This window comes from Lithobates pipiens, unplaced genomic scaffold (genome assembly GCF_037356315.1).
Source record: "Lithobates pipiens isolate NorthernLeopardFrog02 unplaced genomic scaffold, aLitPip1_a1.2 Scaffold_10, whole genome shotgun sequence".
Lineage (NCBI taxonomy): Eukaryota > Metazoa > Chordata > Amphibia > Anura > Ranidae > Lithobates > Lithobates pipiens.
Window position 1 is genome coordinate 79185416 of NW_027507686.1, and position 14422 is coordinate 79199837.

General features: G+C 45.6%; 1 protein-coding gene across 4 annotated transcripts in view; it reads right to left on the reverse strand.

Moving 5' to 3' along the window:
• MUS81 (MUS81 structure-specific endonuclease subunit) overlaps positions 1 to 14422 on the reverse strand; it is a 326264-nt gene that overhangs the window by 10321 nt on the left and 301521 nt on the right. Inside the window, exon 14 of one of the 4 annotated variants that reach the window (XM_077456077.1) lies at positions 10558 to 11478. The exons of the other annotated variants lie outside the window; for them this stretch is intronic. Coding sequence (XP_077312203.1) covers positions 11412 to 11478 — 67 coding nt within the window. The 3' untranslated portion in view covers positions 10558 to 11411. Of the gene's footprint in view, positions 1 to 10557; positions 11479 to 14422 lie in introns of those variants that run through there. 4 annotated transcript variants of the gene reach the window in all.

Below are 14422 nucleotides of genomic sequence, written 5' to 3' on the forward strand. Positions count from 1 at the left end.
AAATTCTTGCACTGTATACATCTTACTCCTGTTAGATTGGCTAAAATGTTCCCTGCCCAGTTGTCTGGTTGCTGATGGTGCGGATCCCTCACTGTAGATTTCATGCATTTTGGAGTTGCTCGAGCATCCAGGCTTTTTGGAAGAGGGTGATGGATTGTATAGCAGAAGTAACAACCATTCCAATACAGCTCACAATAGAGGCGTGCTTTTTGAGTTTGGTAGACAATCTAGCACCAAAGAGAGCAACGCATACCTTACCGACAATCCTAATCTATTACGCTAGAAAAACGATAGTGTTATCATGGATATCCTCCACCTGTATCAGCATGGAAGGGTGTGGTAAATAGAGCTGCACCTTTCTACAAGGCTACTTACATTAGCAGGGGCATGCCACAGAAATTTGATAAGGTGTGGAGCAGTTGGATGAATAGTGAAACTACGGTGATGGATTGAGTGGCACATAATGGAATGTACCTGCTGTGGGATTCAACATGTATACAACTATTTGACATATTGAAATGCATTATCGAAGGTCATTAGGGAAAGGTGGCCTTATCATTATTATTCTGATTCTGTTGCTAAGTGAGGTTCTGGAAAGAGGAAGAGAGTCAATGATGAAGAAATATAAATAGTTATTTTTATGTGTGGCCTATTGGGTCTTAGGTTTACTTATTATGTTAAAAAATAATAATAATAAAAAAATAAAAAAATCAGGAATCTATGGATTACAGTATGACCCAGCAAAGCTCTTTTGTTGCTACACCAGGAGGCACCAGACAACAGCCGGGCAGCACGGAGAAACAGATTTGTGTCATTAAAGTGGACGGTTGCCAGACGACTGCCTTGCTAGATTCTGGCAGTCTAGTAACTCTAGTGCATGCCACCCCAAAAGTTGCAGCGACAGCTAATTGGCATTTGTATTCATGGTGATACCAAGTTCTACCCCACGGGCATTGTGTCCATGGAATCTCCCTGTGGCAAAGTGGACCATGAGGTTGGAGTAGTCCCGAAGGATATTGAGCAAATGGAAGATCTGACCTCTGCCTTTGCGAGATATGTCAGAGGAACACAAGTCCAGATGGTTCTACTGGGATCTCTTCTGCTTCTCTGACGAGTTCCACCAATACACACTAGGATCCCCACCGCCTTTTCAGTACTATCGATCATGACTCCCTGGGGGTGACCCCCACCCCGTTTACTTCCTTTTTTTTTTCTCTCCCTCACTCATTTCCTCTTTTTTTCTCTTCCTCTCGTTTCCATCACTCCTTTTCAATTAAAAAACAAAATGAGATGGGCACAGAAGCTTATATTTACCCTGTATTAGACTTCAACTAGTGGAGTGGGCCAGACTGCGTGGCTCCCTTCACTCACGTGCATTTATTCTGTATAGTTGATGTGCTTGATGCACTTATCACAGTCTATATGCAATGTGAAGTTGTCTTATTGTTTGTTTCTGTGTCGCATCTTTTTTTTTTTTTTTTACAAACAACGTGGTGTTTTATTGAAATCAAAGAAAAGGTGTACAGACAATATTCAGCAGAGAGAGTATTATGACATTCCGAAGTATTAGAAACAATATATGGTACGTGGTAGGGGGAACATATGTTGCCAACATATAAAATCATTTGTTTATGTATAAAAAAAAAACCTTTGGAGGGTAATCCTATATTCCTAAGCTTAGACAGCGTATTAGCGGGGGAAGTCTAAATCCACAGATTGGGTGCAAGTTGCCTTGGCGTTGTTTCGCAGCGCAGTCCTGACAGTCTCCGGGCCACATATAGAGGGCCCCTCAGCTTCTATGAGGGAATCTCATTGCATGTGGCGGCATTATTCAACCATGCATCCCAGACCTTATTATATTTGGCCTGACAGCCCCTGTGGGCATAAAGTTCTTTTTTATATGGGAGCACATTGTTGATCGCAGCCATCCATTCCTGAAGTGTGGGGGGTTGAGCCTGCAACCACTTTCTTGCCACCAACAGCCTGGCCATGAATAGGGATTTGTGCAAAAATATCTTGTGGTATTTGTCCGAGTCCGGATTGGGAAAACCCCCCAAAAGATATTGTTTAGGGCACAGCGTCAGGGGTGACCCCATTTCGCCATGGATAAATCCTATTATGTGAGACCAGTAGTGTTGGATCAGCGGGCAGGACCACAGGATATGGAAGAAAGTGCTTTGTGGGCTACCACACCTGGGGTAAAGGGGGTTATACTCAGGTTTGTATTTGGCTATACGTTTTGGTGTCAAGTAGGTTCTGTGTAGAATATTTAGTTGCGTAAATCGGTCCGAAAGTTTAGGCGAGGCCTTTTTACCATTGTCCAGGGCTTCCTCCCATTCATCATCCTCCAGCTCCCCCACATCCTCTACCCACCGCCCTCTGAGATCCTCTGTCAATTCTATTGCTGGGGGTCTGATTAAGAGGGTATAGATACTGGAGATCAGTTTGCGTGAATCCTGTCCCAGCAGTATATCCACTACTGCAAGGATTCTGTACACTAGGTGGGGCCTGCGCAAATTGTACCTGGAGAGCATGTCGAAGCTGGAGGTATCTATAGTGCATTGTGTTCGGGAGAGCAAACTCTTCCTTAAGCTCCTGAAACGACTTCAGCACCTGTCCTCGGTATACGTCAGAAAGATATACAATCCCGTGTGAGGGCCATACCGAGCAGTCGGAGTAGCCGCAGTTCGCGTAGACCGGGGTTATCCCAGAGTGGGGTATGCGAGTGGGTCATAGGAAGTTTCAGCTTTTTCCTAAATACCTCCCAAGTCCTACAGTGAGCGTAAATCAGCCCTTTGCGATTTCCCTGGAACCCCGCCGAGGCGTGGTCCCTAAATATTAATTGAAAGGGATGGGTGAGCGAGCGACCTCGTCTAGGGCAAATAAGTGTCAGGTACCTGTCTTTGTCTTGTTTGTCCAGGTGGTATAAGTGGGACACCTGGGCCGCCAAATAATACAGGGCAAAATCCGGCAGGGCCACCCCTTCCAAATCCCCAGGGCCCTTCAATGCCTGCCACAAAATTTTGTGACGCTGCAAGCCCCAGACAAAGGAATTTAGTGGGGTCTCAATGGACTTAAACAGCCGCAAGGGTAAATATACAGGGGAGTGCCAAAATACATATAAGAACCCGGGTAGAATAATCATTTTTACCATATTTATTCGGCCCATGACACCCAATGGAAGTTTAGCCCATGTCTTAATCTTGGTTTTCATAGTTGTTACTAGGGGATCTATATTTAGCTTGACGTATTCCTCTGGGGATCTGGTGACTTTGATGCCTAGGTATTTTATCGCGCTAACCCTTAGAAGGGAAGTAGGGGCCTCGCTCTCAGAGGGAGCACACGCATCAATGGGCAATATTTGGGATTTCTCCCAGTTAATTTTGAGCCCAGAGTACTCTCCAAACATCTGGATCGTCTCAAGAGCTGCCCGGAGGGAAGGGCCTATATCCGCCAAATACAGCAGCATATCATCCGCATACAGGCTGATCCTCTCCTCCAGGTTACCACACTCCAGCCCATTGATACTCGGATGTCCCCTAAGAGCCGCCACGAGCGGTTCTACTGCTATGGCGTACAACAATGGTGACAGGGGGCAGCCCTGTCTGGTACCCCGTGAGAGAGGGAAAGGGGGCGATACCCGCCCATTAACCAAGATCCTGGCACAAGGACCGCTATACAGAAGGCGGATCCACTTAATAAAGCGGGGTCCGAAGCCAAAGCGCTGGAAGCAATTCCACAGGTATCGCCATTCTACTGAATCGAACGCTTTGGCTGCGTCCAGGGATACCACCGCTCTAGACCCCACCAGTTTGTGTTGTGCCTGCAGATTCATGTGGAGCCTTCTCAAATTGTAGGCCGTGTTTTTGGATGGCATGAACCCCGTCTGGTCGGGGTGGATAAGGTCAAGAATAACCGAGTTCAAGCGGATAGCCAGGACCTTGGCCAGGATCTTGATGTCTAGCTGGAGTAGGGAAATTGGTCTATAAGACTCGGGGAGTTCCAAATTTTTCCCAGGTTAGGGGATAAGGACTATATATGCCTCACACATTGAGAGGGGGAAGGGTTTCCGATTCAAATATATGGTGGAATAGCTCTTGCAGCTTAGATGTCAGGGTGTCAGCATATTTGGCATAAAAAGAGGGAGCCCGTCTGAGCCGGGGACTTTGGACGAGTTTAGTTGGGACATAGCCTCCGCTATGTTGTCAGTGGTAATGGGGGCCTCCAACAGCGCTACCTGGGTCGGTGTAAGTGAGGGTAAGTCAAGATTTCTGAGAAGCCCATCCGCTCCATCCCCCGCATTGGTGGCTACCGAGGAATACAAAGAGGCATAAAATGCCCTAAACTCTTCAGCCACCGCGTCGGGATCAGAGATCAACATCCCCCTGGAGCCACGCAGGGAGACCACTGTAGGGGCTTTTTGGTCCATATGAGCCAGGTAGGCCAGTAAGCGACCTGCCCGCTCCCCACACTCATACACCCTCTGTTTGATATGAAAAATATTCCGTTCTGCTTTTTCAAAATGCAAGCCATTGACCACCCTGGATTGCATCCTGAGGCGGTCGGCCGTGTCAGGGGACGGGTTTCTAACAAAGTCTTGTTCAGCAGCAGTCAATTGACGTTCCGCTTGGTATAATGCCCTAGTGGACGTCCTGCGATATTGGGAAATCTGTTGGGCAAGGCATAGCCTGGCGTGGGCCTTAAACAAGTCCCAGACCATTGCAAAGGTGGCCGTATCGCGGTTCGCTTGAAAAAATTATTCCCACTCCGACCCTGCCTCCTCCAGCCCAGGGGTCACCCCCAACCAAAAGGGGTTCAGTTTCCAGGTATAGGACTTTGGAGGGCCCTCAAATTGCAGCACAATCCAGTAGGGGGCATGGTCCGATAGTACACGTGGATTGAATCCCACCTCACCTAAATGGGGGAGGAGGGAACGGGAAATAAAAATAAAATCGATCCGAGGCATAGTGGGGTGCGATGCCGAAAAGCAGGAGTATTGCCTGTCCGTAGGGAATCTATATCGCCAGGAGTCCACCAGAGCAAGCTCCAGGAAGAATCTGCCAAACCTTGTGAGCCCAGGATTCTGTGTGGGTGGGGGGGTTAGTGCAAGTCTGTCTAGGTCCCTATGTGTGATGTTGTTGAAGTCCCCCATCCACACTGCCAGAACAGTGGGGAATTGGGACATAAACGCCAGGCCTTCATTTAGAACAGAGAACTGGAAGGGGGGGTATGTATATAGCCAGGAGGAGGATGTGTAGGAAGAGATATCTCCCCTCGGGATCCGACTTAAGCAACAGGAGTAAAAACTGTACCGACTTGGACACCAGAAGCGCCACTCCCCTGGAGTTGGCGGAGAACGGGGCCTGATACACCCAGCCCACCCAGGGTTTCTTAAGCGTTAACATAAGTTGACCAGTAAGATGCATCTCAACCAGCACTATTATATCTGCTTTCTGAGCTTTCAGATAAGTCAGGACTGCACTGTGTTTCTGTTTTGCCCTAATCCCCCTGACATTCCAGGTAAGGCATTTCAGACTACCCATTGCAAGGTAAACAAAAATCTACTGAGGATGGATAGCCAATGCCCCCTCCAACCTCCCACAGCATATAAAATATGAGCATAACACCCATCCCTCTGTCGCACTTGTAAATAAGCCAACATTTGTCTATCATAATCTGACACAGTAAACACCAACGTTTTAAAACAGCAGCCAAACTGTAAACTAAAAAGCATACTGTAGAACATACACCAGGCCGTTCGGCACGGCCCCGTCCCAGCCAAGGGGCTGAGGAGGGGAACCAGCTCTGACCGGCCCAGGGAAACCAAGCTTGAAAAATAAAACCATAGTTTTGCGGCTTGCGGGACCAAGCTAAGATCCCATTATAAAACAAACCTAGTGTGATGGTTAATCTCTGAAAAACAAACAAAAACATGAGGAGTGTGGCCCCCGGGTACGTCCCCAGATAGTCAGAAGGCGATGGGATACAGCTTGGAGGCCATCGTCCTGTATCCGCCCGGGGTGCCATGTTGGGTCCAAGCCCGCTGTAGGGACATAGAATGTAAAGCAGACATGTATTTAGCTTAATATCCATATCAATGACACGGGCCAGTGCAAGCATGGAAAAGGGCGGCCAGTTCGGTTCCATAATAGGGGAAGGGTGGGGAGAGTGGGCAGGGGAGAAAAAAAATTTGGTAATTCGGGAACTCAGAGTATAAGAGGGACGGGGGGAACTCAAAAGGGGTGCGGGATAGGAACAGGGGGGGGGAGGCAAAGAGTCCACTCATAGGGGAAACATCCAGTGCAGGCCATAGCACCCCCCCGGGCAAGCAGTTCAGGGTGAGAAAAAGTACAGTACCTTGTCATAGGAAAGTCCGCCGTTGCAGCCTGGGGAGCAGGATTCAAATTGCCTCATCTCCCCGAGTCCCCATCAAACTGTCAGCTACAGTTCCCAGCGGGTCCATGGGATCCTAGTATGCGTCCCGTGCTGGTGCTGCCCTGCTCTCCAGCCACCCAAACACCGCCTCCGGGGTATCAAAGAAATGAGCCCTGTCCTCCCCCGCAACCCGGAGGCGGACTGGAAAAAGCATGGCATACGAATAATGGCGTATGCGCAGCTGACGCTTAGCTTCAGTAAATAGTGCCCTTTTCTTTTGGACCTCAGCTGAGAAATCCGGGAAAACTTTAATCTCAGTATTGTGGAAGAGGATATTGCCTTTCAATCTCACCAGTCGCAGGACTGCATCCGGGTCACGGAAGTTCAGTAGCTTAGCAATAAAGGTTCTAGGAGGAGCCCCCTGCAGGGGGGGGGGGGGGGGTTTGGCAGGCATGCGATGGGCCCTCTCCACCACGAAAGACGAGGAAAATTCCGCACGGCCAAAGGAGGTGATCAGCAGTTGTTCAAGAAATGTGGGGGGAATCATTGCCCTCCTCCCCCTCGGGCAAGCCGACAAAGCGCAGATTGCATCTCCTTAAGCGGTTCTCCATATCGTCCTGTTTCGCCAGGACCGTGGATAGCTGATGTTGCAGGCGCTCGGCGGCCGTCTGGAGCAGGGGTAGTTCGACTTCCACGCGGCCTATGCGGGTCTCTGCCTCGGTCACCCTTTCGCGCAGCTTCTGCATATCTTGCCGGAGGAGGGACACATCCACCTTTACCTCCTCAATTTTCCTCATCAAAGCACTTTTACAGTCCAGGATAGCTTCTAGCACTCTGGCGTCCGGGTCAGGGACGGAGGAGGAGGGGGGACTGGCGCCATCCGCGGCCATGTTGCCCTTCTCCGCGTGGCGGAATATGGCGAGTTTAGCCGAGGCTTCCAGCTTAGCTTTGGACGGGGACATGTCCCCTGTGGGCTCAGGAGGGTCGGTAGCCTGTGTCAGCACAAATTAGCAGCAGTATTAGCCTCAGGATGTAGGTAAACGGATATCAGTCCAGCGGAGCTTACACACAGTGCTCCTCACGCCGTGCCGGTCCAGGCCACGCCCCTCTGTGTCACATCTTTAAAGAATAAAAAATAAATTAAAAAAAACACGAGTGGTAGTGGCAGATGGTAGGGACTGGTACTGCCTTTTGCCCTATCTCATGTTTGCTATATAGGAGGTTCCAAAAGCCTTCACCAGCTTTTCCGCTTTTGAGTTACTCTATGGCCAACAACCGAGAGGCAATCCAGAACAAGAGGCAACCCCACTCAAAAATGTAGTGGAACATATTGCTCAAATGCAAGACAGGATTGGAAAAGTCATGCCCATTGTTAAATCCCATTTACAACAGGTTCAGCGGGCTCAGGCTAGAGTCTATAACTATTCAGCCAAGATCCGAACCTTTAAGCCCAGTGATAGAGTTCTTGTGCTGGTAAACTATGGCGGAGAGCAAATTTCTGGCGAAATGGCAAGGGCCTTAAGAGGTTGTAGAACAGGTGGAAGTTAACTATAGAGTATAGCCTGGCAAAAGGAAGCCCTACCAAATCTATCATGTCAATCTATTGAAGCTCTGGAAAGACAGGGAATGCCTTGTGGTCCATGCACCCTTGGCAATGACTACCGCAGGTCCTTCTACCGTGCCTAGGGTAGAGATCGCTGAGGTCCGTAAGCCAGAAACAAGAGACCAAGGAATTTCTACTTAGAAATAGGGAGTTCTTCTCTGATCTTCCAGGGGTAACTTTAGTAATAAGGCATGATACTGTGACTGAGCCTGGGGTGAAAGTTAACTTAAAACCTTATCGCATCCCAGAAGCTCATGCCAAGTAGTCTCAGAGGAAGTAAGGAGCATGTTGGAGCTTGATGTAACAGAAGAATCCCATAGTTAGTGGTGTAGTCAAATCGTCCTTATTCCCAAGCCAGATGGAAGCATCCGATTTTGTAATGACTTCCGAAAGCTGAATGAGGTGTCAAAATTTGATGCTTATCCAATGCCCAGGATGGATGAGCTAATTGAGCGTTTAGGACATGCTCGATATATCACCTCCCTGGACCTTACGAAGGGATATTGGCAAATACCACTTATGGAACGTGCAAAAGAGAAGACAGCCTTTTCCACTCCTGAAGGGCACTGGCCGTATAAGAGGATGCCATTTGGCCTACATGGGGCCCCGGCCACTTTTCAGTGGATGATGGATCGCATCCTTAAACCCTACCAAGCCTATGCATCTGCATATTTAGATGACGTGGTGATTTTTTAGTGCAGACTGGGAGAGCCACTTACCTAAAGTGCAGGCTGTTAATGCTCTCTGTTGTTGAGGGTCTGACAGCCAATCCTAGGAAGTGTGCTGTGGGATTGGAGGTATTTAGGGTACATTATTGGCGGGGGGGTAGTAAAACCCCAAGTCACAAAACTCCAGTCAATCCAAAGTTGACCAAGACCCCTTAATAAAAAAACAGGTCAGGGCTTTTTTGGAGTTAGTAGGCTACTACAGAAGGTTTGTCCCCAATTTTGCTACATTGGCCGCTTCCCAAGGGGGGGGGGGGGAGTCCACAGGGTTAACTTGGTCCCCAGAAGCTGAGACGGCTCTGTGTAATAGCCCTGTCTTAATCACCCCAGATTTCACACAGGAATTTATAGTGCAGACGGATGCTTCAGAAGTGGGTTTAGGTGCAGTGTTGTCCCAAGTGGTGAATGGGGAGGAACACCCCATTGCATTCTTAAGCAGAAAATTTACCCCTGCTGAAAATGGATGAGCCATTGTAGAAAGGGAATGTCTAGCCATCAAATGGGCTCTTGAAATGTTAAAATATTATCTGTTATGGTGACAGTTTAAGTTCCTAACTGACCATGCCCCTCTCAAATGGATGGCCCAAAATAAGGAGAAAAATGCAAGAGTTACTAGATGGTTCTTGGCTTTACAGAATTTTAAATTTTTAGAACATAGACCAGGTAGCCAACAAGCTAATGCGGATGCTCTCTCCAGAGTTTACAGTCTGTTTGCCCAAGTTGCTCAACCCCCTGAGTTTGAGTGCGGGGGGATATGTAGTGTGGTGCCTGTGAAACAGGTTAAAATTTAAGCAAAAGTGATTTATGGGATATATGTTCCTCCACGGATTCATAGATGTGCAATCTGAGATAATACCAGCAAAGACTTCAGGGTAAAGAAGGATAGTTCTTTACCCTGTATTGGTTAAGTCTGTTCCGGAGCTGGTTTTATTGGGAGTCTGATAGAGATCTGGGTGGTTTTCTTTTTCAGGTCTTGATTAAGGCAGCTGGTTCTAGCGCTCAGAGAGAGAGTGTGTGTCTCCATGTGAGAAGGCAACTGACTTTGAATACAAAGTATTTGCGTTTGTAAGGACACTTACTACAATATATATATATATATATATATATATATATATATATATAAATAAATGTCTCTTCTGCAATAAAACCACCATACTTGCCTGTTTCCAATCTTCTACTGAATGAATGTACACTGAGCTGCGCATGTGCAGATCAAAATACATTTTCAGCACAGTATTAGTGTGCCGAGATATGATTCTTAAAGTGGTTGTATACTCAATTTTTTAACTTTTACCTACAGGAAAGCCTATAATAAGGCTTACCTGTAGGTAAAAAAAATATCTCCTAAACCTGTACGGTTTAGGAGATATTCCCCTCGGTATGCGCCGCTGACTGCAGCGGCGCATGCGCACAAGGGGATTCTCGCCCTTAAAATCCGGCAGTGGCCGACCGGCCGGAATGAAATCTCATGCACGGGAGTGACGATATCGCGGCTCCGGCCACTCACAGCGCCGGAGCCGCGATACCCGGAAGAAACGCAGAGGGAGCATGTCAGCTCCCTCGGCGTGGATCGGGCCAGATGTTGGGGCCTCGTTTTAAGATAAGTATTTACATACTAGCTCATTATGCCTTTTGCTTTGCAGGTGTTAAAAAAAAAAAAAAAATTGCGGGTTTACTACCGCTTTAAATATACTGTAGGAAAAGGAAATGTTTCATCTAAACATATACATAATGTAAGTGCTTGTATATGGTTGAAGATCAATTCTTTATCTTTGATGCTGGAACATTTTTTGCAGAACTGCAATAAAAGTTATAAGGCAAATGTTTTCTACAAAATATATTTTATTATTGGATTTTAAACATTAATTTATCAAAATCAGATACTGCATATTTGTAAAAAATACATAATTCCATGTTATAGGTTTTGAAAAACACAACGCCTGCATTGAACACAAAAGGGAAGATTAATTTGTTTTCAATATTTGACACGGTAGTCCATGTCCAACAAACAATGCCTTGGTAGCTGGTCATTGGAAGAAATTTTTGGAATTGGAGTCCAAAGCAAATAAGGCATCGACGAATCACAGTAGAAAAGGTTTCCATTTACAGTGATTTGGGAGTCAGGAAAAAAATTTGTTGAAATGTTCTGCACAACATAACATGTTTAAAGATCACAGAGCAAAATATTTCATTTAAGGCCTTGCTCCTGTGATGGTAGAGGTGATCAGTAAGAGCTTGGAATATTTTAGGAATATCTTAGCTGTGTACTAGCAACAAGGCAGATTGGGATGATGTGATTTCTGTGTTTTTTTTTTTTAGTCAAGCTTTATGAGGTACATAAATGGCGTACACCTAGAGCAAGGGCTTAGTCTGAGCTGTACAGTTTCTTTTATCTGCAGGCACCTCCTATGTGCAAAGGGAGTTTTTGGTAAGGGCAAACTATGCTTTTAAATTTATATATGCTATATAGTAAATGTCATTACATGTGTGACAACATATTCTTTCACATAATTGCAGAATTATACAGTTTGTAACAGAAATAGCAGACTGACTACATCATTTTATTTGTTAAGTATTGTTATGGATAGTAAACATTTGACCTCTTTCCTTTCAAGAAAATATGGATAACACCCTGCTATCTCGAATTACTCTGTGAAGGCATCCTGTAATGTGATGCAATGAACGTGGTGTTGTTTCATTAGGATAAATCAGGACAATGCTTCCATAGTGCAGTAAAGTTGGGCAATAGTTCTGCTCAGAACGGGTCCAAGGTTTCTGCAGGAAGATTAAAAAGGTAACTGTAATCAATGACTACCAAGCTGCAGCAGAACTACAGGATAAACCTTACTAGATGATTTTTATGTTAAAGAAGATTTCACTTTCAACAAGGTGCTTGAAAAATGATGTGAAATTTAGTTTATTGAAATGCTTGCCATGTCAGATTAGTTATCAGAGAACAGTTGACCAAAAAGGGTTGCCAATAATAAAATCAGCATAAGAAAGAATTGTGGCCTTAAACCTCACTCTGAAAAATCCCATTAACTGCATTGGGATGCCTGATGCTTAACTATACCATTTAGGAATACCTCACCTTGGTGGAAGTGAAGATATAATGTGGTAGAAAGAAATAGGGAAAAACTTGAACAATGACAGTAAGTATCTAATTAAAACAAACTAGAATGAAGGAAGGAAGGAAGGAAGGAAGGAAGGAAGGAAGGAAGGAAAGAAAGAAAGAAAGAAAGAAAGAAAGAAAGAAAGAAAGAAAGAAAGAAAGAAAGAAAGAAAGAAAGAAAGAAAGAAAGAAAGAAAGAAAGAAAGAAAGATAAAAAAAGGGAAAGAAAGAAAGAAGAAAGAAATAGAAAGAAAGAAAACATCTAGGTGAGAAAAAAAGATCATTGGTTGCAGTTCATTAGAAGTCACAGAAGAACATTTTTCAATTTAGACACAAGAAGAGTTGAGAAAGTTTGCAATCCAAGCACATGATTTTATTGGTCAATCTATTTGGAGTGCAGGCTTTGAAAAGAAAGCTGTCATAGGAGAAACACAAAGACTGCCACAGAACTTTTTGAAAAATTATAGCTGCCTGAGTGATCAAAACCTCAGATTTGCATATCTGGGTTGGGCCACTGGGTACTGAACCAAGTGTGTCAGAGTAAAGGTTTCTACTGATGAGATTTGAGCTTATGTCAACATGCAGCTTGCTTTCTAGTGTATTCTGCTTTCATTTGAGGTCAGTTTGAGATGTTTCAGAGATCATTTAGAGTTTGTTCACAAGTACATCTGACCTTCTAAGCTGCATGAACCTGCTTTAGGCGGCCTTTAAATTTTAACTGACTTACATGGAGAAGAGGTTATGACAAAGTCAATTGACAGACCCTAACAGGCAGGTAGCTGGCGTTTTCATAAAGAGATAAGCAATACATGCTCTACTTCATGATTTATAAAAAAAGATAAAATGATATAATTGTATATATATATATATATATATACACACACACAGTGGGGAAAAGATTTGATCCCCTGCAGATTGCAGACTTTTGCCCACTTACAAAGAAAGGAAGGGTCTATAATTGTTATCATAGGTTTATTTTAAATGATAGGGACGGAAAATCAACCATCACCCAAAGATCCAGGATAAAACACATAATACAAATGTTATAAATTGAGTTGCAGTTCAGTGATTAAAACAAGTATTTGATCCCCTACCAACCAATATTTTTGGCTCATACAGACTGGCTACTTTTGTGGTACACAGTATGTGCTAATGTGGTACACAGAATAGTACTGTCAATTTAATAAAGGTCTTTAATAAAACTCCTAATGACAACTCCTTATGTGTATACAAGACACCTGTCCACAGAATCTCTCTTCTATTCAAACCTCACCATCATAGGCAAGACCAAAGAGCTGTCAAAGGATGTCAGGGACAAGATTGTAGACCTGCACAAGGCTGGAATGGGTTACAAGACCATCAGCAAGAAGCTTGGTGAGAAGGAGACAACTGTTGGAGCAATTATTTGCAAATGAAAGAAATACAAAATAACCATCTGGTCTGGAGCTCCATGCAAGATTTTGCCTCATGAGGTAAGGGTGATCATGAGAAAAGTGAGGGATCAGCCCAGAACTACACGGCAGGAGCTTGTGAATGATCTCAAGGCAGTTGTGACCATAGTCACCAAACAAACTATTGGTAACACAATACGCTGCCATGGATTGAAATTCTACAGCACCCGCAAGATTACCCTCCTCAATGAGGTACATGTATAGGCCCATCTGAAGCTTGCCAATGAATATCTAACTGATTCAGAGAAGGATTGGGAGAAAGAGCTGTGGTCAGATGAGACCACAATTGAGATTTTTGGCATTAACTGAATTTGCTGTGTTTGGAGGTGAAAACATTATGCTTGAGACATGCCGGGACTTCCGGTGGAGAGGAGTGTGTGAGTGAATGAGCAACTGATACAGCTCTCCCCCTCTCTCCCTCGCTAGGAAAGCAGTCTCAGCGGATGAATGATCGACTTCCCTATCCCCTCAGAGAGGGGCGACGAAAAGGCTAACCTGTGGCAAGCCTGAGGATTTCCCCGAAAAACCAGGAAGGTCTTACCTGTATGCTTCACCCCTTCTCCTTTTCTCCGGCTGGTTCGGTCGCCCTCCACGGCGGCTTGGGTTGCAGCGTCCAGCTGCTGGAGCTGAAGGATCGGCGGGGGGCCGAGCGCGGTGGAGCGGGTGACAGAGCGGCGAATCAGTGAGCTCAGTAAGAGAGGCGGAGGGTCTCGCGAGACTCCGGGGCCTTCTGCATACGGGAGCGGAGCGACGAGGGGACTGACGGACCGCGCTGCTGGAGGAGACCAGGCGGGACGCTCAAAACGGATCTTGCCCGGACGGCGGAGCGGGTCTGCGAGCCCCCGGTCTGCGAGCCCTCTGTGAACCCCCCGCCTGCTTGGATCGAGGATAACAGAAAACAGAAAACAGTCTGGAGAATAACCCAGAGAGCACCAGGACATCAGAAGAGAGGGTGAGAGAGAACATATCCTTATTATCTCTATGGGAGAATAAATGTGAATGTGAATGTGAATATAAGACATTAATTATAAAACTTGAGCTACCCTGAGTGCATATATAGGGCTATATAATTACAAGTATAATGGTGTATGGACAATAGTGACCAGGTTCACAGGAACTGAACAACAGACAATCTGAACAATACAAATATATAAAC